Below are 24,468 nucleotides of genomic sequence, written 5' to 3'. Positions count from 1 at the left end.
AGATCCCCACCTGGGAAGATCCATACAGATGTCAGTGAAGGCAATTACAATCCTGTGGAAGCAGACTTATATAAGGTGCTTTGATTTCTTAAATTACATGTAAACCAGATCAGTCTCCTAACTTTTTTAGCTTTTAAGGTGCTAACAGCATCTACAATGTTAGCATCAGGCTCATGCCTGGGAAAGATAGGAAGCTGAAAAACTGCAATGGAGAGAGTTCTGCCAAATGAGAAGGATTGCACTGTGTCAGCTGCTGGGGATGTAGGGTAGCCCCAAAATGCACACTCTGGCACTGCAGAAATATAAGGACTCCATACATAAAACTTCTCACAGAAAGGACAGGAATTAAATTATCTTCCAGTGAGTCAGTGACAGCTGAAGGATTACAGTGGCCTGCTGTACTGGTGGTATGGCCCAGCAGTGCATGCACTTGTTCAGGATTTCTGTGATCTGATCTCCACAGGCTGCCACATACTTCCCCTGTCTAGAAGACAGAAGTCTGGCAAAGCCACTTCTCCTTCTGGGCACTGCTTCTACAGCCTGGGGGTAATAACTCCTCTTTACCTCCACAGGTTACTGTTTTGGTTGGGTTTGTAAGGTGCTTAGTTATCCAAGTGTTGGGAGCTATAAAACAACAAGATCAATTGAAAACCCGTCAGTCAGAACTTGAAAACCCATCAGTCTCTGTATTCAGAGCTTTTTATTAAATTAAGAAGTAAAAAAAAAAGTGAGACAATATTGGCTTGAAGTCTGCTTGTCCTCTTTAGCATATTGCTATGATTGTCCTGGAATACTTTTAGCCAGGCACACTGTACTTTATGGACATTACTGTAGAAATACTTGCTGAGAAACGCTATTTTATTAATTGGGTATTCTCACTGTAAGTCATGTGATATCCCAGAAGACACTTTATTTATAAAGTGTATTTGCATCAGGAGTTTTTCAAGGTTCTCTATTTTACAAAATAATAGTTCACAGCGTAAACTAAATCCATCGAGGTGAAGCTTATCGGCTGAGCACTTAAATAAAATGAAATCAAATGCCATTTCTAGTGGAGACAACAAATGCTTCTTATTTGGCATGATATTTTACATATCTATGTATCACTTTAAAGAAGGTAATTGATGATGTTCATCTTGTAGAGAAAATAAGTTTGCATGGCAAGAAATAAGTCCATATATCTGCCTCACTTTGACCAGTCTTTTCTATATGAAACCTGAAGATTTTCATCTGTTTCCCAGAAACAATGCTGAATTCAGACAATTAAAATTATCTAATTTTAGATTTTATGATATTTTTCAGATTTGTTACTCTTTGTGACAATCACAAGAGTAAAGAAAAAAAAGAAGCTAGGAATGCCACAAGGAAAAACACTGGGTTAAACACATTAAGACAAAAATTCATTTGAGCTGTTTTAAAAAGACAGAGAGCTAATGCCTATGCTATGATGCAACATTTAGCTCTTCTTGTAAGTTAAACAATAATCTGTCACATATTAATTTTTTAGGCTGATGGAATCACTCTTCTAAAGTGCCCTTTGACTTTTTAACAATAAGAATAACACAGCAGCTTCTTTTTTAACTCTTAGCTTACCACTTCACTAATTTATTTGAAGGCTTGGTGTATTTCTGAGAAATGCCACTTGTTCAGAAAGTTCTTTATTTCTTTTTGAAGACTGGCAGTTTAGAGGCTGTGAGCCTGTATTCTGTAGCTTAATGCACAAATTTTACTCAGATTTTACTCTGATTATGATTCAGTTCCACTTTAAAACTGACTGTTTTATTTCCCCTGTGAAGGGAAATATAGCATTACACAGAAAAGCTTTGCAACTCTTGAAACCCCATTTCCCACCTCCTTTTTTGTTACTGTTCCTTCTACAATATACAGAAGAGGGAAATTTAAAAAGGGGTTTGCCTCGATACTCACAAAACACAGACAGGCACACTTCAGCTGCCTGTGCCCGAAGCCTTCTGCTAATTATTGTCAAATTTCCATGTCTCCAAAGTAACAATTTTTTGCTTGATTACATAAGGACACCTGTTCACCTATTGAATTCTCCCTAAAATCTGATTGCTGGTAGATACAGTCTTCAAATACTTTCTTAAAAATTTCTTGAAAATCAGCTTCTGGGTGAAGGATGGAGAGCCAGACTAATGACACCACTGTAGAAGAGTCACCTGGGCTCAGTGGTACCTGTTCTGTTTGGTTTGCAGGGTGGTCAACAAGCAGAAGTTTTCTGACAGGCCAAAAGACAGAGCAATCCCTCCAAAGTGGCCACAAAAAATGCTTTCCCTTTCTCAGTGATGGAGGAAGAGGCATGGAGAAGAAAAATCAGGGCAGTGGCTCAGATGATGGTGAATGCCTTAAGGCACAGGACCAGAACTGATCAGATAGAACCCATTCCACTGCAATAGGAAAAGGATGTAGCTCTTCATACAGAAAGGCAAGGAAAAGTACTCTTCATTAATTCCATTACCTATGGTGTAATTTGTTTAAAATAGGTCTCAATGCATTATACCATAGTTAATAAGAGGCAAAAAGAACTAGAAAGAACACTAAATTTAGCTAGAGGTTACATAGCTCCTCATTACTTAATCTACCTCTCGAAGAATGATGAGGTTTACATTTTACTTCTGGAGAATGCAGGATGATGTTTTAGCATGTTTAATCACCAAAGTGTTATTAAGAATCTTCATGGCTCCAAAATATTCATTAGATATCAAGATTGTATAGGGGGTTAAGAAAAATTTACGTAAGATCTAATTATTAACTCCAGTCAAACAGAGCTTCCCTCCCCACTTCCAAGAACCATACTCATCTGCAGAAAGACCCATCAGGACATCTCCATACATCTTGAAGAGGAGAAATGGGGAGAGGAAGAGTCTTCACTTCTTCAGAATTTCAGATGTTGAAGAACAAAGGGTGAGATACAAACAAGGACAAATGGATTTAGTATGAGCTGAAATCTCACCACTCTTATTTATCTGGTTGTCTCCAGACTTCATTGGCACCATTTGCATGATAAGCAGCGGAAGTCTTCTTCTGTAACACTTGGGGAGTTATCTTTGGCTTGCTTTCATAGATTTTTATGAGAAAAAATGTTGACTGAAATCTCATACCTGTGCCAAAACTAACTTTCAGGATGTTCCATTAGAATAAATCCAGCTGGAAAATCACCTCTCAACAGGATCTTATTGAAACTCTGAAGCCTTTATCTGATAGGAACTCTCTTAATAATTTTTTTTAAAATAAGACACTGAACTTGATGAGACATAGAATATTTTTTGTCTAATAAAATATCAAATAATGCACAATCCTATACAATCTAATGGATACTCAGATAAAAAACTTCTTATCCAAAAATGTTTCCCACATGTAATGCTAGAAAACATAATTCAAAATTATATTAATTATCCTATAGTTTTGATAACAGAAACACCAATCTTTCTTTGTAGAGGTAATTCTTAGGTAAAATTAGGCATTGCTGGAAAATACACAAGTACAAAATGAAAAGCTATGCCCTTGTTGCTCCATATTTGGAAAGCTGAACACTTCAGCATCAAACCCAGTAGCTCTGAAAGCTGAATGGGTAGTTATGATATGGCATATAGAAAATTATCTAGGGGACAATTCTTAGAGTTTTTCAGTTCAGCACGTTTCTGTGGTTGTATAGCTGGGAAACATGAAGATGGAAGGGAATGACTTCTGTTTCTTGAGATATGTCTTTAAACCTGGGAGTTGGGAATTACTCAAACCGAGGTTGTAAAATAAGAACAGGTAACACTGAGAGCAAGACAGTATTGACCTGGGAAGTACTCCCTAAATGGTAGGTTGCTTTCATGAAGCAAAGTGCATCAGTTTTATAATTCAGAACACTTAACAGTGACACCCAAGCCTCCAAGCTGCAGAAAAAAAAAGTCGCTGTGGCAATTTTTCAGCATACAAACCAATAAAGAAACATACACCTGGTGTTCAAAATTTTTGCAGTCTTGCTGAGTATATTTTAGTTCCATTTGTGATGATCCCATAAACAGAAGAGTGTGTTCAGATCATGTTTGATGGGCTGAATTCTCAATGCAAGGCCATGTTTCCACATTCTAACATAGTACAGTCAATGCAACTCAACTGTGCAAACAATATTTGAATGCCTCAAGGTTTTTGCTTCTTTATGAAATGCCTATAAGGGGACAGCAAAATAGGAAGCTTTCATGGAGATGTATTCTGAATAGAAGAAGATACACAAAATCATAATGAATTGTTACATGAAGTATTAGCTTTTCTTTTGCTTCAAAGTTAATCTGTAAACTTATTCTCAAAGAAACTGTTGTGATGTCCTGAATGCATCTCTCCCTGTGAGGAAGCAATTTAAGCTTGAATAGTAGCAGCAAATCCTAAGAAAACATTAATGATGTTTTGCTAGAGGAAACAGGGTTTGAATCTGCTTTTGCACTATTAGAGACAAGAAAAAGCCTGCTTTTCACTGTTAGAGACAAGAAAAAGCCTCTGCTTTTCTTCAGTGCAGCAACTGCAGTCAAAAAGCATACAGGGGTGCCATGTTTAGAGCACTGTCATTCAATAAGATAATTTCCTGATTTTTTAAACAATTTTTGTGTATATAAAGAAAGCAATTCTGTAAAGAAAGTCCGTGCTCCTTCCATTTAACAGCTCTATGTGCATACCAGAAATCTTTGCCAACTACTGTTCAATGTAATTAAATAATTAAAAAATATAAATATTCGGACTATTGACTAGCTGTTTTGTTTGGAGTCCAGCAAAAGAAGAGAAGACAGACAACCAACAGGGCCAAGAGATGAGAACACAGAGTATCCCCAATGAGGCTGCTGTTGCCTGTGTGAAATAGCGCAGGGATCAGGGCAGGGAGCATGCACTGTAATCCAATTAATTTTCTATTAAAGGACATGTACAGAACAAGGAGCAGCTGCCTACAGGTCCTGTTTCATTCATCTCCTAGAATCTAAATTTTAAAAGCACGGCTGCAGAAGCGTGGAACATTTAAGGGAAAAATGCTGGGTTTCCCAGTAAACAAGATATGTCACATTTCCTTAGGGAGGCAAGGCAGTAGTGATGCTGCTCCTGAATGGGAAAGTTTATTCTTCCCACAGCTGCATTGCTGTAGGCTCTCTGCAGATCCAGGTAGGCAACTCCTCCTGAATTCCCTGTTTTCATAGCTCTCCTCACACAGAAGGACAATAAATTTCTGTGTGTTCGCTGTTGCGTTGCTTCCCACACTTCAAGAACCCCTGATCCATGGGCCTGATTAGGCAAGTGGTGTGTCTGGTTTCCATGAGGCACAAGCTGTGGAATCCTCAGAAACCAGGCTGAAACAGCACTGAAGCCAGACTTGTTTCAGGAAGGAGTCTGTTTTGAATTATGCTTCCTATTAGTGGTAGATTTAAAAATTAGGGAACTATGAGTAAATCTGGAACTTAACAAGGCTTAAAATAGGCCTGGGTCACAAATCTTGATGACTGTGTGACGGGCTGGTCTTCACTGCAGCAAGGAGGTCTTTAACACAAAAAGTAAGTAGAAAAAGAGTGACTCCAGAGTGACTGGAGTATGGGGGATGGGAAATAATAAAGGTAAGTTACTTCTTCCCATCTTATGTTCTGAAATACAGGAAAAGTTTACACAAATGGTAAACATATGGAATAAATTATCAGGAGAGTGATCTCAAACCAAAGACTACAACAGAGTTCAAGTGACATTTCTGGAACAGAAATGGATGGTGCCATAAAGTCAACACAAGAAAGCAGGATTATGATTAACCTGAAAAAGGGCAACCAAATTAGACTACAAGTCATTTTCTTATTCCTTATGGCAGCTTCCCAAGACTGCACATCTGAAATGTATAATTTAACATAAGCCCAAAGAGCCTTCCTTGCCAACTACAGAAAAATTAATCAAACATATTCTTGTACCAGATGAGTGGTAGGTATTTATACAAATAAAGAGGCATGATCTATTTATACACATATGCACCCAGATGCCTGGGCATGTTTATTATAGTTGAATTGAAATTAGATAACCAACATAAAAACCATTACACAACATTATACAGGTCAATTAGTTCACTGCTTGAGTTTCAGCCAGGCTGGCCATAAAGTCAGGTAATAAAACTGCAATGCTTTGAAAACACAGATGTATTTGAAATGAGTTGCTCCATGTGATTAAAAGAGATGTGAGAGGTCAGAAGAACAATATAATCTAACACCACGTCTACACTGTCGACTTCAGTGGCCACAGCTACACCAAGCAGAAGTAGGAAATTGTTTAATACCTGACTGCCACAGCCATACTGCCAGCTGTGCCACAAGTATTAATGCAATTACACTGGTATAAAGCTGAAATTTCATGAATGGAACTTCGTTTAATTGTTGTTTTTCCTACGCTGGTATGATATACAGATGTGCTAACATAACCACAGCTCTAACACAAACACTTTCTGCAGCAATAACAGATACAGCCAAAACCATCCAGGACACAGAAACACATGCTAAGAATTTACTTTGACTATTTCTACACTAAATATATTACATCACCAATGTGCTCCAAATACATACAACTAGGGATTTGTGGGAAAAACATACAAAAGCTGCCTCATAAGCAAAACTCCAGCGAAGTTGTCCCTTCTGGCAGCCTAGCTGTGTTGCTTAGCGACAGTATCTCTCTCTCTTTTTGTCGCTGCTCACACACCTGTGCCAACAGACACCGATATGAACGGGCCTGTTCCCACTGCTTCAGTGATTTCCTCAAGTTCCACGGCTTGATTTTGCTTGATTTTGGGACATTGGCACAGGCACGAGGCTGGGCTGCAGGCTGTGGTTGTCCGCCATCCTAAACCCTGACACTGGCAATGACAGAAAACCGAGAGGGACAACGTCGGCACCGCGCAATGAAAGAAAGATGGAAAGACGTCTGGAAGAAATTAAATCTCCAAAGCACCACCCTCCACATTCACCGACCCAACCCTGCCCGCCCCTGTGGGAGGAGAGGGGGACGCCAGGCGCTGGCTTGGTGGGCGGGACAACCAATGGGTCAATCAGAGAGAGGCCTCGGCGCATTCTTATCCAATAGCCAACTTCTCCTGCCCTTCGGAGAGGAAGGCGTGGAGGGAGCCGACGCTGGGCGCCACATTTGGTTCTGGCGGGGGCGGGCCGGCGGTGCCCTCACGCACGATGGCCGCCGGCAGCCATAAACACGGGGGGAGGGCCGTGAAGCGCAAGCGCGGCGTTGAGGTGGGGGTGGAGCCAGCCGGCAGGAAGCCCCGCCCCCGCAGCATGAAGCTCCGCCCAGTGCCGCGAAACCCCGCCCCCAGCGTGCCGAAGCACCGCCTTCGTGGCGGGAAGCCGCGCCCCGATCATGTTAGACTCCGCCCCCCGGGCTCGCGGCCGTGCCGCTGCGGGCGGGGGGCGTGGCCTCCGCTTCCTCCCCGCGGGGCCGGGCCCGGGCCGGTGCGAGCCGTCGAGCCCCGCCCGCCGGGTGTCCCCGGCCGCCCCCGCCGTCCGCACCATGTCCGACGCTCCCGGCGTCCCCGGGGACGTCTGCAGCCTCTTGGCAGGTGAGAGCAGGAGGGAGGGCTTCCTTCCCGGGGGGCGGGCGGAGGGGAGGCCGAGGGGGGCGGGCCGGTGGGGGTGTGACGGGCCGGGGGAGCCGGGACGTTGCGGGGGCAGCAGCCCCTGGAGCCGCAGCGGAGCGCGCCTCGGTGGGCACTGGGCCATCGCTTCCAGTGCACGGGTTCGGGGGTTGTCTCCTTCCCATCCCCCCAGTTCCTCCTCCCCGGCTACTTCCTCCCCCCGTGCCCGTCCGTGGGGAGCCGCAGCGCTCCGGCTCGCTTCCCCGCAGGGAGGAAGGAGCGGCCCGGGCCCCCGTCCGCGCCCGGGAGCCGACACCTCTCCCCGGCCGGGAGGTTCGGGGCTGCGGGCACCAGCCGGGGTGAGGCGTTCGGGGGCTGCCGCGGACAGGCGTGCGGGGCGTGTGACCGCCGGGTGACCGCGGAACCATCCGGAGGAAGTCTCTGCCCCCGGGGTGTGCTGGCAGGGCAGACTGCCCGCATCAGCCGAAAAAAAGTAATGAACTTCCCCGCTGAACAGCTGAGGAGCGGACGAAAGGGCTGCTGAATTGCTGGGGTAGTGTCACATCAGTCACAACACCTCTGACCGTGACTGTCCGTGCTCTCAGGATGCGTTGGAGCGTAGGGATGGGATGATTTCTCACCGTGAAAGGTTATAATGTTAGTACGGAATTCCGAATGCGAGTGGCTATCTTTTACCTCAAAGAACTTGAATTTATTTTTTTTGGGTTGTTGTTGTTAATTAAAATAAATAGAATACTTAAAGGTTGGCTTTTCTGGTATCTTTATCAAAAAGTTTGGTATCCTGAAACTATTTTAATTTCAGTGGGACTCTTCTGAGAACTTCTGTTTCTGCCGCAGGAACTTGTGTAGATCTGACTCTGCCATTCAAATTACCCATGCTTTTTGAAATCTTCCTTCTGAGGCCAAGCACTCAATTACATGGCTGGGCACCTGCCAGAGTCTAGTGCAGCTCATCACCTTTACAGACTATTATTTTTTTTTTTAACACTTTGATTGAAAGAGCTAATGCTTGAAACATATTGCTCTCATCACATCTCATCTTCTGCCAACTGTCTGAAGTGTTTTATAGCTGCAGTTTCTATGTTACTTGCATATCATACCATCTGTATTAAAAATTTGCATGGAAGGCCACTAGAAAAAAAAAAAAAAGAAAAGCTTCTCTTGATTTCATATGATGGAATAGATTCTTAATCCTTTAGAAAAAGTAATTACCCTTAGAGAGCATTTCTAAATCTTGGTATTTTCTATGGCAATACTGAGTTCTGGAACTCATGGTCAGTTGCAGGACATATATGTTTGTTTTGGTGCTAATTTCACTGAGTGAAGCTCATCTTGAAACTCTTCAATGTTTTAAGTGCTTTAAAATTTTTTTGAGGGGAAGGATGTGATACACATGGGATCATTTGAGATCATGACTTCTTTCTCAGTCATGGTACCTCATGTACACAGCCTGTCCTTCCTTCTTTCTTCCCATCTTTATCCAGTCTGCCATGGAAAGAGAGACACGGAAGTTTGTATTTTGAAGTGAAACAAAGAACACCTATTTTTTCTCAAGATGTAATGTACTTTCAGAGTCACTATGAGCAGCAGCCTAAGTTATACACAGGTATCTAATGTTTGTTGAGTATGTACAGCTTTAGCTTTTCTCATTTCTTTTTGTGCTGTCTATAGAACTGAAATTGAGAAGGCAATGGAATGATTTACCAATGATCTTTAAATATTTGCTTTATTATTACAACATGTAACTAATAGTTTGCAGGTTTTAATTGTTACCTTCGAGGTTAACCTTGTAAGGTTATACACTGTTAAAATTAAATAACCTGCTTATTTTTGAAAAATAAATAATGGCATGACTTTTTACAGTTTGTGTTAAACTCTCTTTTTTGAGGTTATCAGTCAAGTGCATGAAAGTTAGAAACGAGAGTAATCCAGTAAACTTTAATCCAGTAATCCAGTAAACTGTATGAGCAGTTCTTTCACTGATATGTGTAGGATCTCACAGTCTTTAATGTAGGCTTCTTCTTTTTTTTTTTCTGCTCAAACTATTCCTGTAGTGAGGATGTATAGTAATGGAGGAGGGAAGGGGGCTCAGTAATATCTTTACTATTCATCAAGAAAGTGTTACACCATACAAATACCACAGTTAGTAGATAGTTATTAATTTCTGCATGCTCTTCTTCGAGGGTGCTTCTTAATGTATTATTTTAATGGCTCACAGTTATTGATCCAGCACCTCTTTGAGATGAGGGAATATTGTTTTCCCATCGGTAAAATTAGTATAATAAACAAGATGTGATTGGGGTCGCAAAAAATAATCAATGGTGGAACAGAATTAGAATTCAAATTCACCTGCCTCCATGCTGTGCTGGTTTCTCCAGATAATAATGAGTTGGATGTCTATGTTAGTGGCCATTGCAAGTGCCAGGCACTTCTTCATATCAGGTTCAGTTGAGAACGTGCAGCTAATGGGTAGCGACAAGCACTATATTTTAGTCTGGTGTTCACGTAGCAGAGAGGCCCTCACAGGTGCAAAATCTCATAAGTACTGTGCTCTTCTGCTCTTCCTCCTTTTCTTGGCCTTTTTGCCTATGATTTCCAACTTCTGCAACAAGTGGAGGAACGATCATATGGATTTCCTTATCCCTGCTTACTCTTGATTGATGGTTGGAATATGTCCACCCACCATGCTGAACAAGTAAGGATCCTACTGGAAAACCTACTAAGTGCTCCTGTAGTTAAACATGGCGATAATGGGAATAAACACACCAGGGGATGAATTAAAGTTGCACAGGAAATTTTCCGACTTGTGAGTGCTTTACTTTGAACCTAAACAATATTATATCTTTAACACAAAAACAAATTCTGTCACACATGCTGGCAGGGTCATTATAGTTGCATATCAGTGGCGCTGAAATGTTCCAGGCAGAAGCACAGCTTGAGCTCAGGGCTAACTGCATTAGTAGGAAACAGGAGGAAGCCGTTTCTGTAAAGTTGAAGGGGAAAGGTCAGTGTGGCAATAGACTTATTGCAGAGGATTATTGGGATTGCACAATCCCATCCTGTCTTCTCTGACTTGTTCAAGTGGTAGGAGGGAAACACTGGAGACAGAAACAGAGTCCTCTGGTCATGAGTTAAACTCCTGGTAGGAGGAGAAAGTAAGTTTGTTGCTCTCTTATCTCCCTCTTTACACCTCGGAGGTGTATGGTAGTGGATGTAACTTCTTAATTCCCCACCTGCACTTACAGTCCCTGCACTTACAGATGATGCTTGAGACAGTGGAATTCAGTGAAGGAAGCCCATCCCTGCTCTGCCTTTTCTTCTTTTGAAAGGGCATCGTCTGTTGTGTTTATGTGATATTTTGGTGGGTGTCTGGCAAAGTGGAATGTTTCTCTTTTGTGTCCCCTCAAATTGTAGCTGGTTACATAGATTGTTGAGGCCTGCTCACATCTATTTTTCCTTAGTAAGTTTTGGCTTGTTCATAGCTGAGGAGGAGTTTGAAGGTTCCTTCTTCCCCCAAGGGATTATTTCTTCTGTAATGTAAACCAGACTGGTTTCTTCAGTCAACTTGACTAGGAAAAAAAATTCTTGAGATTTTTTCAGTAACAAAGATTTAGTTGGAGATAAGACTTCTTTACTTTTTCACAGCTTTTGATGGTGTCATGATCATTAGATATGTGTATCATTTATATTTTTTCCCCTGTTCATATCACGTGACTATACTTTGGGTGATATTTCTTTGTCTTTTGTTCAATTTTCCTTTCACACGTGGCAGTATTTCTTGTTTGAATCTTCTGTATTTGTATTTTGAAAGTTACAAATACTTTTACTGTGAGAATGGGATAAAATTTTCTCTAGTTTATATGGAACCTTATATCCCATCCTAACATCATTTTCCTTGTTCTGTTAAGCAAAACCCCAAACCTAAATAGAAACCAATGTTCTTGCCCTAAGGATCATTTCTACCCAGATATTATTCAGTTTGTTTAAATGCTTAGTTATATTGTCAAGAACACCTTTTTCTGTGTGATTCCTCTTACTGTTTTCTTCAAAGTCGTACTGTTTACCTACTTGTTTACTTGCATCTTGAAAATCGCTTGCAGAAAAGGGCAAGGCAAGAAATCTACAAGACATTGGATCCACTGCATGAGTTGCTTACCTTTTATTTTTGGACTATGCTGTTTATATTTACCCCAATCCCCAAAAAACAAACTGTCCATTTTAATTTTCCATGTCAGCTGTTTCTGGACTTTCTCCTTACATGCCTGTCATAGAAGAAGCCTTCTGGGTACAGTGTGGCTCTTCTTTATTGATTGATTCAAATTTAAAAGCACACTGTTGTTTAAAACTTTACTCTTTTTAAAAAATATCATTTCCATGTTTCCAGGGCTTTAACAAATGCCAGTTCTTGCTGAAGAATCCATCTGTACAAGATAAACCAGGGGGATTATAGTAGACATCTTTTAAGTAGACATGTATTTACAGCTTTGGTAGTATGTATGTGTTTCTATAGTAATGGAGTAAGATTAGAAACAGTGAGGTGAAAAAAATGCACAGAGGGACTCCTGGTAAGAAATAACCTCCAGTAATTTGAAACATAGTTCAATTGTCTCTGCCATAAATTTGGGAATAAGTGTCATATATGGGTGATAAAAATGGCATAGGCTATTTTTTATATACTCATTATTCACTTAGTTTGTCTTTTTCAATTAACATGGAGTCTATCTTTCTCATCTGACTGGGTTTACGTTTCTTTCATAATCATATGTCAACAAACCACAATAGACACAGCATAATGTGGCATACAGTGTAAATCTTTAGGTTAATCCTTAACATTTTTTATTATAGTTCATTTGGAATCACTTTGTAACTTGATCATGATTTGTACTGGTGTGTTTTTTTCCATTATATGCTTAATATGTTACAGCTCCATCTTTTCTCACCTCTTTAATATAGAGAGAGGATGCTCAACTACTCATCCAATGAGATTAGAGATACATATATAACTATATATATGTATAGAACTTGATTAAAATTTTTCTTTTTTAATCTTTTAAAAGACATGCCTTATTGATTTACTTCATTTGAGGAGTCTTAGCAATTTGTGTATACTTCTACTTTTAAAATCACTAATAAAACTGTTGACTGTCAACATGTTTCATTATACTTATTTTGTATGTGTCAACACAGCAACATAACCTTGCTTCTGGGAATTTAAGGTAGAGCAATTTTTAAAGGCAATCCTTTCCAGGACTTTGCACTAAAAGGAATGCTAACCTTCTTGTTAGGCTGGATAAATGTGGTATTTTTAGACATCTTGAAGTTCAGTCACTTTTATTTTACATCATGTGTTCTGTTTCTGATTAAGTGTATATGTATTTAAAAGGTGGTTTAGCAAACTCTGGAGAGAGATTTTAAAACATAGTTGCGAAGTTGGGGGAGAGCAAAAGCAAAGTCCTCCAATATTTCTTTATTTAAGAGAACAGGCAGTGACAGATATTGCTTGGCAGTTTGTCTTCAGGCTTTTTCCCTATTAATGAATCGCATGACAACTTTGAAATCAAATTAATTAATTGTTTTCTGATGCCAGCCTGTGTAAAGCTGAAAGATACATGGCAGTCTGTTTAATATTGGTCACCTTTGGACAGTATGTGTGTAATAAATGTGCCTAGCTTGCAGCTATGTCCCAAAATTCTCTGGCCTGCTGTCCCAAATTCCCTGGCTGGCAGCCGGCTGCTGGCTCTCTGGGTCCTTGAGGCAGAGGAGAGAAAGGGCTGGTGGCTGCAGGAATTGCTCTGCTGGGCTGCTGCTGCCTTCTCCTGTGAGTGGCAGTACAACTGCCAGGTTATCCCCTGGAGTGTCCCTGGTCATATGATGGATGTGTGTCCAGCCTCCAAACCAGCCTGCCATGTGCGTGGAGATGCTCCCATCTCATTGCCACTTTCTGATTCTCGTCATTGGAATGGTGTCAACTCATCAGTTGATGTGTCCGTGATGGAGTGATTAACTTCTTGATAATGTGGTTGGATAACATCTTGGTTATCTGTTGAAGGAGGGGAGAAAGAACCACCCAGCACATAGTCTTTGAGTGCCTCTGTGGGAATCTGCTTGGCCCATCCTGACAAGAAATTGAAGTAGTTCTGTCCTAAGAATCTTTGTTTATTAAGTGTGACTTATATTTACAATATTAAATCCTGTAAACAACAAATGTGCTATGATTTGTTATGCTTAGCACTCTTTAACACAGCACTTGCTTTGGGCTAGAAATTTACAATGTTCTTGAAAAATTCCATCTGTGTGGTTCAAGCCTTCATTAAAGAAAATAGTTCCAAAGTCTTTAAAACAATTAAAATCTTGCAGTGTTGTCTGTTTATAATCATTGAAGTAAAGAGAACCATAAACCGTTTTACAATGAAATGAAAAATAAATCTTAGCTTTTCTCCTTGTAAAAGGACTGTAGATGAAAATGAAATTACAATGGCTTTTAGCTTTTGACTGTTCTGTGAACTGGCACTTAAGTTTTGAACTGTATGAGCTGGTCGAAGTGGACAGAGCTAGGCTGAGGTGTGACTTTCCTTTTCGGTCAGTTTGTAACCTGTATTGGCAGAGCAATTTGTGAGTGATTTGTATCAATTGTATCTTTTGGTTTGGTAGCTTTTGTTCATTTCCTGCAGGCAAATAATTCCTTTGGGGTATGATGGAAGCAAATTTAACATCACAGGCTTTAAGAAACAGAGCAACAAGTATGGGTATTTAAGCTATCAAGCAGTCTAATGCACAATCTTAAGAAAAGAGGTGTTAAGTAGGTTTCCAGTGTGTATTTTTCTTTGCTTTGCTTTTGTTTATTAATTTTAGTGTTTTTTTATTTTTTTATTTTCATGTTTTCATTAGGAACAGGCAAATATCTGCAATGTGTGATACTAAATAGCTGGTCAATTCACTAGGAAAAATTTATGGGAATATGTCACTTGGTTTTTTTTTTTTGCTCTGGGGTAACTGGTTAGTTAAAGTGCTTTTAGACCAGAAATCTGTTCAAAGAGGTTTTATTTCTGGAACTTACCTTTTATTCCTTTTAAAATTCCTTGATGGATCAGCTGCTGCTGAAGCATGAATCAGGTCTACATCGAAGTTCTTGTGAGGAGTAGTTTTTGTTTTCTGTGTAGCATTAAACTAGTACAGGAGGGTCCAAGTTGTGGATCCTCCTGGAGGGGGGAGAGGAAGTATGTGACTAGAACAGTGGTGAGAAATGGGTACATTTTGCTACTTCTCTTTGAAGTTTACTGTATTAAACTAGGATCTGCTATACTGATCCCTAGTTCTGTTCTAATTCCTACATAAATCACTTTGTGGAAGGTCAGAGAAACTACAGGAACATTTCCTTATGTTAAGGCAGTCCATATTCCTCCATAGTGTGGAAGTACAGGAAGTGAAGAGATGATCGTAACTTACATGACTTGCTGGCTTCTTGTCCAGAGAAGCTTAGGATGTTACTCATCTTCTGCATCTGGTACATCCTAGATGGATTTACAACAGTAAATGAAAACAAGATATATAACATACTGTGTAACTCTGAGTAGATAAGAAATAGATATGATACAGTAAAATGTAATTTTTGGGTAAACTGCTTCTTTAGCATCGTGTGTATGTCATATCTGTCGTTATATTTTGGGGTTGTGATGAATCAAGCCATATGGTGTCTCTGGACATATGGAAGTAATAGTGTTCCATGATGAAAACAGTGCACCCTGATTGTGGGTACACCTAAGCTTGGAGAACTTGTTTCACATACTCATGTGAGAGGGAAGCCATCCCAGGGATGTCTTCTGTAACTGCTGCTGTTTAGAAATGACAAGCTTGGATATGCTTGCTCTGTTTCTTTCTCTCTCCTCCAACTCTACTCCAACTGAGAGTAAATGGAGCATCTGCTTCTGCCCTGTCTGCCCATGGTTGAAAATTCTCTATTATTTCTGCTTTTCAAGTGCAAGGTTTTCTGGAAAACAACAAAAACTGTCAGCAATATAGTTAGTCCTGAAATTTTTGTATCCACAGTATATTTTAAGCCAGAAGTGGTAATCCTTTTTTATAATCAACTTGGTTTCTCTTCTCCACATACTCCTTAATTGTGTTATTTCAATGTTTGTATTTGAATAAAGCTTTGACAGTCAGAATCTGAGAGGGCATAATTCTCACCTGGGTTGAGCCTTTCCAAGAAGTAAAGAAGCCCACTGAGTTTAAATGAAGACTTCTGAATCCAAGTTTTGTGATTGATTAGTGTCCAAATGTTACCATGCAAGTATTGCTCCTGATTTATAAACATGACTAATTCCTCAGAAATTTTGTATGTTGGTGCCTAGGTGACACTTTGAAGCTGCTATGTATTTTTTAAAATAAAAAGATAAAAGTATGGAAAAATAAATATTTAATCAGGCTGTCCCTCTTCAAGTGAAAGCTAGTTTTGTACTGGAAAACCCTGTTAGGTTTCATTGAGAGAAAAACTGTTGATTTGTTTTTAACTATTTTGATTTTTGCTCTGAATAGTAAAAGTATAAGTTTTTTGACCTTAGTTTTGTAGTTTGTCAATGTCATTGGGTTCTGTGTGTTCTCCTCTGCCAGTTTGATTGGCAGTTCCAATCCTTGTAATTTGTGAAGATGTGTACTTTTTCTACGGGTTTGGAAAAAAATCCCTGTGTAGGCATTCTTGGTCTGCAGCATAGAGCCTGTTGGGGGTATGTCTGGAGGATGCATTAATACATGTTAAGTGCCTTTCCTTCTGTCCTTTTAAAGAAGGAATGCCACAGAACTGAGTGAAGGTCTCCCCTATTCAGGATTGCTTTGGAAAAAGGAATGGGAAGATTCTCTGTCTTATGGAGAGAGGAGGATCAATGCCATTCTTCAGAACTCTAAAATATTGTAAAAAATGAATACTTTTGCTGCACTCGGTGAGGACAGGAATCTAAACATTTAAATAATAATCTAGTGAATTATTTGTAAAGAAGAACATTTTTGTAATAGCTGTGCTAGTGTTCTTGAAGGGTAACTTCTGCCTTGTTTTCTTGCATCCTGTAATACAAAGGGTGGTATGTTTCTGTTTTATAAAGAAAAAACCAGGCAATTAAGTTTTTCATTTAGGAAATCTGTGGTAAAGATTCCTGTAAAGTTTTGCACGTAGACAGTTGTGTACTCCATTGGCTGTTATTTATGTTTCTGTATTAAAAGGGAATGTCTCATCTGATTAGAAAAGTGATAGGATTAAAATAGTACTATCCATATGGATTTGCAGCTTTACAGAGAGAGCCAAGGTATATATATGTGTCTGTGTGTGTGTCTGTGAGGGAGGGCAGGCACTGTGAGAAGGTGTTTTGTTACCCACAAATGCTTTCTCTTATCCAATGAGTAATCCCATACAGATGAGACATTTATGTTAACAAGCAGAATTTTTTGGTTGTGTTTCTCCTTTTCTGTTTTTGGGATAATTGTATGTTGAGTGGTAACTATGAGAAACTGCTAATGCTATTTTTTGCCATTGTTTAGTCAATAAGGAAAACATACTACTGTGTTACACTCCCACAAATTCAATACACACTGCATTCTTTTTATCCTATGGAATGGATATTTACTATATTAAAAGAACTGTGGTAGCTTTTATGGAATGCTTTGTTTCTACATGACTGTATAAAAGTATCATCTGAGTAAGAGTTAAAACTTAGAGTGCAGGCTAGAGCCCTTGTTTGTGATTCTACAAGTGGAGGTGTGCTTAATTTAAAGTACACTATTGAGCTGGACTCCTTTGATATGGTTAATTTGCTTATGTAATAGTTTTCAGGATTGCTTTGGATATGAATCTTTAGTCAATCAGTGATTTCAGAGGCATTGTGGGAACACTTGAAAAAACTGTAACCAGTAAGTGAGCTATATTACTATCTGGGTAAGTGTTACTGCTGAAATAATAAATTACACAACCATCTTTGCAACTTGAACTTCTGAAATAACATGGCAGTAATATATGCATAAAGGCTATTTCCATGTTTTAGCTTTGTCTTTTACTTTAGGTGATGGAAAGTAATTGTTATAGCACTGCAATTTATTAGGACTTACGTAGCATAATTAAGTGAGCAAGAATCAAATGTCACCATAGGATTTGCTGTGCTAAGCATAAGTAGATAGAGAACAAATGTATCCCATTTAGAATCTAAAATGTCTGTTAACTATGCTGTGAGTAGGGCTGAAAATAATTTTCTTATTTTTTTCACAGTAGTATCAGGACAAGCTCATTACAGCAGTATTTTGAGGTGTATTTATTTTCTTCTTTATTTAGATGTTGAAACATTTGTTTCCCAAACACTAAAAGGAGAAAATCTATCCAAGAAAGCAAAAGAAAGGCGTGAAGCTCTTCTTAAGAAGATAAAGGATATTAAGACAAGGTAAGTGAACTTCATGGCTTTAATATGTTAGAAAGTCACTTACTGATATCTTAAAGCTTTATGCAACCTTTTATTAAACATTAACCATACTAACGATTAAAAAATCTGTCTAGGTGCTGATTTTTTCAAAAAATCTGTATGGGTTCAAGTCTTGTCTTCTCAAAGCTGCTACAATTCAGTAAGAAATGGGAGCAGAATGATTTGTCCCATTTGAATTGTTTAATATTCTGAAACCTGATTGCAAGCTAGTTGGGCAGAGCTTGCCTTCACCTCTGCTTTTGTAAGATTCATTAAAACATGAGAAATATATTGTATTGAGGATATGAATGAGCTTCCTATCACCATACTCAGCTGGTGTAAGACAGCTGTGTGTTATCTCCTAGGCATTCCATTGATGGCATGCTTCTGCCCCTGTGGCAACTTGTTTATAATTTCAAGGACAGCACAATCATCTGGTGAGGGCGCTAACTGGAGGGACACATGAGATGTGTCCCAAAATCTTGTATTTGAAGTTTTGTGTTCTTTTATTCAGGCTGTAAATGCTTAGGGAACTAGCTCTCCCTCATATTCTCTTTTAAGGAAGTAGTATTTTATCTATTTATTTTTTCTTTCCTGTGTTTTCCATTCTGGTTATTGAGTTAACTGTGACTGTACAGATGACTTGCAGTACAGTGTTACTGACTTTTTTCTTGACTGACTGATGCTTTTTTGGATGAGGAAATATCAAAGAGAGGGAACCTGCATTTATGGGCATATTGACACTGAATCTTTTACTGTTCATTTATGTGACCCCATGGTTTCTCATCTTATTTTAATTTCTAATGCCTTCCTCATTTCCTGTAATATTATTCACTGTTAACAGTGTTTTGCTTTTCATGCAGGCTACAAAATACATGCACATTGTAATCTTCTTTGATTTTAACATCCCGCATGTTGGCCTGTGTTACTGCCACTTGCTACACTGGATTTCTTAGATCTGGCCTCTTATTTCTGTTTGCATTTCTCAGGTTCTTATCTCTAGACCATTCCTTTCTCATCTGCTCATTTCTTACCAACATCTCCTTATTGACTAAACTGTTATCTTTACTACTGCTTATTGTTCATAAAGATGATCTTGGCAGCTGCATTTTATTTGCCAGTTAGTTCTTAGCCCATGAATGCTTCTTGAATGCCATTCTACAGAACTCTGTCCTGATAATTTGTCTGTATCATCAAACTGCATTCTCTGATTATTTTAGTTTCTGAAATACTAAGATTTACCTCCAAAGAAACAGTGTATAAAAGGATGTTTTCTCTCTGGGATGATATTTTTTCTTTTGTTTTCTAGGCATTATATAAGTTTGAGATCTCCTTATTTGAAAAGGGCTTCTTATTTAGGCATGCTTTAACTTGTATCTTTCTGGTTAATTATTAATCCATATTCATTTGGATTTCTGTAAATTTAGTGTAGCTAAAACCACTATTTTTGATTTTCTATTTAGTTTCCTATTGAACTACTGGTTTATTTCAAAATATGTTAAATGGTTCTACTTGCATACAAAAATTTGTGGAATTTGTTAACATTTAAAAGGTTTACTAAAATTACAGATGCTTTTGTGTGTTTTTATACCTTAAGATATCTGAACAGATGTATGTTACTAGAAAAGGCTGCTCAGTCTGAATTTGGTTTTGTTCAAGTCTTCCTTGAAGTGACTGGGGATTCTGTCAGCTGCAAAGGCAAAAGGAAAACTGAATAAATACTTAAAGCCAAAGATAAAGACTTCAGAATTTTCAAGGAAAACTTGCAGCGCTGAGTCTCGACCACAAAACTCGTTGAAAACTGATTGCTGTTCTGTGCCATGTCCTCGTGCCGTGGGTTTGCGAGTGTGCGTTGCTTTATGATGTTTCTTCTTCTTCTTTTCCTGCAGCTATCCTCAAGAATTCCCGGAGAAAGGTGAGTCTCGTGCCCTTGTCCCCGCCGTTCCCGCCGCGGTGCTTTCCCGGCGCCGCGGCCGCGCGAGGCCGAGGGGCCTGGCGCCCCCTGCTGCGGCCGGCGGGAACAGCGGCCCGAGCGCCCGGGGCGCGCGCGTCCACCGCGGCCGCTGCCGGCGGCCAGCGCAGCGCAGCGCAGCGCGCTCAGCGCTCGCTGATGGAAACACTCGGCTGGAAATGTAGCTCAGGATTTAATCTGTAATGCAGCTCGTCATGGAGCTTATTTGTTATAAATTTAGTATAAATGGAGCTTTGTTAGCGAGAGTGCAGCCTTGTGAAAGACCATGTGATATGCGGTTTTTTTTTTCCCAGAGGAAGTGAATGCAAAGTAGCCTGCTTAGGAGATAGAATTTTAGCAGAGGTTACGTATTTCAGCCTTTTTCCTTAACGTTGCAAAAGTCTTCAATTCCATAGTGATGTTTCTTTAACCTTTTAATAGGATCATCTCGTGGCAATATGATATTGGCTTTCGATCCACACTGAATGAATGTTTTCATAGTGCAGCGGGAGCTCAGACCTTTAGCTGGAGAGGAGATGATTTAGTGTGCGAGTAATGAAAACTGAAGTGTGGGTTATCTATTGTCTTCTAGTGGAGTTTAAACAAAGCTGCAGAGTTCAGTTTAGAGAAGACTGAGGGGTTTGTTGCTACAGTGTTCTGTTCTGTAACTAAACCTGGAAGGGCTCTTATTTCCATGATGCTAATTCTTGAGGTCATGACCTATAGCCTGTGGATGCTGGTATGAGGGTCACAGTGCGAGGTCAAAAAAGCCTATGCAAAGCTTCACTTTTTACAGTGGTTGAAGAAGTGTCTGTTTCTGGACAAGGAGGTTCAAATGTGTAGGCTGCAGCGTGCCTCCTGAGAAAGTGAAAATATGTAAGTCATATTAGGCAAATAATGTTGTAACAAGGCACAACAAGTTCATACATTTTTTATGCCTGTTTAAATCAAGTTATGCAGCCATAACAGTTCAATTGAAAGGGACAGTGCAACTTGAAACTTCCCAAAGATTCAAGATTGCCAAGATTCTGTAAACTCCAACTATGTGATTGTTTAAAAATTGTGTTACAGTAATTTGCTGTTTTTTTAATATTACAGCTCAGCTCTGCTACAGAAGACAAAATGTAGTTTTCATCTTCTCCTCACTGTCCAACAGAACTGAGTGAGGGAAAGTAAGATGTTATTTTATTAAGAAAATTACTAACGTAAAATTAGGTGGGGTGGTTGTTTCATTGCAAACCTATCTTACTTTGAGAGAGCATGTTTTTGAAGATTTAATAACTTTCTGAGACTCTGACTCTGTAATAAGTGTGAGAGTTACCTACAAAAAGCAGAGTTTGCATTTACTGCTTTGTGTAATTTGAAGGTCAAGAAAATTCTAGTCTATTTACTTTCTTCATTGGTAATTTGATTCAGAATTTATTTTCCAGTTCAACAAATTATTAACAAAAATGAGATTTCATTATCTCTAGCAAAATGGATTATTTGATTTGTATAGTCTGTAATTGTTACTACATAACTTGCTGTGATTTCTGTGAAAATTATATTCAGTCTTATTCTTTTTATTACAGTAAATTTGATTATTAAGCGGGATATATTGCCTTGTAAAAAATTCTCGTGATGTCTCTCTGGTTCAGGTCGTAGAACTATGTAAAAATGCTGAGGTATGTGGACACTCACACTTTAGTTTTCAGTATTTTTCAATAAAATGAAAGTTATACCGTTGCTTTCTGCAAGCAAGGATACATCCCTCCGAATTAATGTGCATTTGCTGCATGCAGGAGTATAAAAAAAAATTACAAGAAATAGGAGCCTGCACTTACTTGCAAATTATTTAAGAGAATGTGAATCAGTGGTATGAGTTGTTGATGTAATTTCCAGAGTTCAAGAAGTGTGTGCTGAACTTTATTTGGTTGTGTCATTCTTACTTTAGGACTGTACAAATTGGGCGTGACTTTTGTAGGTGTAGAACAAAGGACTCACATGGAGATAAGCAGTCAGATTCTTGGCCAGCTCCTACTGCAACAAAGCAGTGGCAGCAGCTGAGGGAGGTCAACTTTTGTGCCCATTTTCATACCTCTCTGCACACCTAGACATTTGAAAAATGGAACATTTGGAAAGTATTGAAAACTCAGAAGGCTGTGATGGTCAGTTCCACCCCCTCCAGAGAAAGAAGAAAGACATCAACATATAAGGTGAAAAAAGGATAATCTATTTTAGGAAAAAAAGGAGGGGTGGGAGCAGGAATTTGGAAACTACCTTGAAACAAACTAGGAAGAATAAAAACTACTGTGTGTATTTAAACTCCATATTTACTGTTCTTGCTTTTGTGGTAGCAGTCACTCAATTTTTAAAATGTAAATAAAATAATCTCTGTTCTAGCTGAAAGGGAAGGTGAAGAATGGTACCTGCTGTCATGGTATGTTATCATGATATAGTAGTTATACTACATCAGCTGTTTTCAAGAATCTTGTGAGTTGTCATCCTTTCAGAGGCATCCAGAAGTATTTTTGGAGGCTGAAAGAAGTGGACTAACACTTTCGAAATTCATATACTTCCTGTAGGACATAATGATATTTGACTCCACTCTCAAACTGCGTCTCCTTCAGCTTGTGAGTTGTTCCACAAGGATGTGTTGTGGGCATACTTTCCACTCCACTCTCTTTCATCACTGGATGTTTTTGAGGTCCCACTGACTTTGCACGTTGTGACTAGCAGGTTTTACTAAACTATTTGTAAACACTTCTTTTATGGGCTGTGGCCAATAGCATAGAGAATCTTGCCTATCCGTAAGGATAAAGCAAGGAGGTGTGAAAGATTAAAAAAGTAATTGAAGAGCATGTGTACAAGTAGAACCAGGCTCCTTAAAACTATGATCACCCATGTGCATCTCTCTCAGAAGGTGCATACATATTTCCTTGCACCCAGATTGATGAATTTGAGGACTTTCTTGAATCTTCCTAGAAAGAAGCTTTCTGATCTTGTCTGTCAGGTCAGTAAATATGGTGACAAAAGCATTTTTTTGTCTAAAAGACTGAAAAAAATTGAAGCTTTTTAGGAGAAGTGGGTATGTGTGCAAGTGAAAGACACAAAATTAATTGTATGGGAAAATATTTAATTTTCGTGTGTGATGTGTTACCTGATTTAACACTGACTTTTACAGTTAAGTGTGTTGTTAATTTATGGATAAAGAAAGTTCATGTTGTTCTTATGACCAAAAATGTACAATTATATTTATATCCAATCCACTGGTCTATCATCAGATTTATTTTTTAAGTTATTAGACATTTATTGTATCTGTTTTATTCTTAAATTTAAGAGCTCTGTATAAATGTCTTTCTCTCAGACACTGCTGCCTTTTTTCCTTTTAATTTGAAATATTTGACTGTTTATTTAAGCAGTTTAAGCAAAACTAAAAAGCTGTAATCACACTCAGCGACCTGTTCTAGATCTTAGAATTGGGAAAAAACTTGAAAACAAAGGTAATTTGCATACAAAATCAGGTTCATTTTTGGTAAGACTAATATTCCACTAACATTATAAAAGTCTTAACTTTGTCAAAGATTCTGACTTAATACAGTTTTTGGCATTTCTCTGTTTTGAGATTAATTGAATCAATACTGTGACTGCCAAAATGTTTAGTTAAAAGAACCTTGTTTTCAGTTTATGCTAAAAATAGTGCTAAAGTTGGCAGAAGCACCCTAAGCTCTAGAAGCTGTATTTATGTTTGAAGTTCAATTGCCATCTGTTCTATGCATTTATTTTAGTAAAATACATATTTTTACTCACTTTTCACAAAATATTTTGGCTCAATGTTGAAAGTGAGACACCAGAAGTACTCGCCAAATCGAGTCATACTATGGGAATTTGCAGAACCAGTTCCCCAGAAAGCACTCGTTGCACCTCGTATGTGATCTGCAGCACTAAATTATGCAGAAAAGTATGACATGACATTTTCTAACTAGCATTTTTCACTCTGATAAAAACTGATGATGGTCCACTTTTGTTTTTATTTCACTGTAACATAATAGAGGGCAAAACTGTGTCTCTAGAGCACTGGTGTTATTCACAGTGTAATTATGGGGAGCACCTGTAAGAAACCTTTAGATGACTCAGATGCTTCTGGCTCTTGGCAGAGCAGAGTCTGGAGCCCAAGACCTCTGCTTCCTGGAAATAGTCAAGCTATTAGAGTAGCACTGTTTGCAAAGGATTTGATTTCGTATTTTTTTCTTTTCTGTTTTTGTACAGGGGTCGTATTTCCTTTTTATTTTTTTTCCCCTCTGTGCACTCTTTTTCAGGAAATGGCAGCAAGTAGAAGTCTCTTTGGACTTCAGAAATGGAGTCAGTATCTTGTGGTCACCAGAGCTGCATGTGCACACAAGTTCTATATTTTAACACACTTGAACTTTTTAGTCAAGAGCATAAATACATGGTTAGTATTTAACCATAAATGGGAAGGATATGGC

General features: G+C 39.1%; 1 protein-coding gene across 1 annotated transcript in view; it reads left to right on the top strand.

The window, feature by feature from the left end:
• Window positions 1-7,370: 7,370 nt before the first annotated feature.
• SKAP2 (src kinase associated phosphoprotein 2) overlaps window positions 7,371-24,468 on the top strand; it is a 120,628-nt gene continuing 103,530 nt past the window's right edge. The window contains exons 1-3 of the mRNA XM_054633499.2: window positions 7,371-7,579; window positions 17,928-18,033; window positions 19,941-19,966. Coding sequence (XP_054489474.2) covers window positions 7,381-7,579; window positions 17,928-18,033; window positions 19,941-19,966 — 331 coding nt within the window. The 5' untranslated portion in view covers window positions 7,371-7,380. The remainder of the gene's footprint in view (window positions 7,580-17,927; window positions 18,034-19,940; window positions 19,967-24,468) is intronic.

The sequence above is a fragment of the Agelaius phoeniceus genome, chromosome 1, assembly GCF_051311805.1.
Source record: "Agelaius phoeniceus isolate bAgePho1 chromosome 1, bAgePho1.hap1, whole genome shotgun sequence".
NCBI classification, from domain to species: Eukaryota; Metazoa; Chordata; class Aves; order Passeriformes; family Icteridae; genus Agelaius; species Agelaius phoeniceus.
Note: the sequence above shows the minus strand (reverse complement) of the source record. Positions and strands in the feature narration are given on the sequence as shown.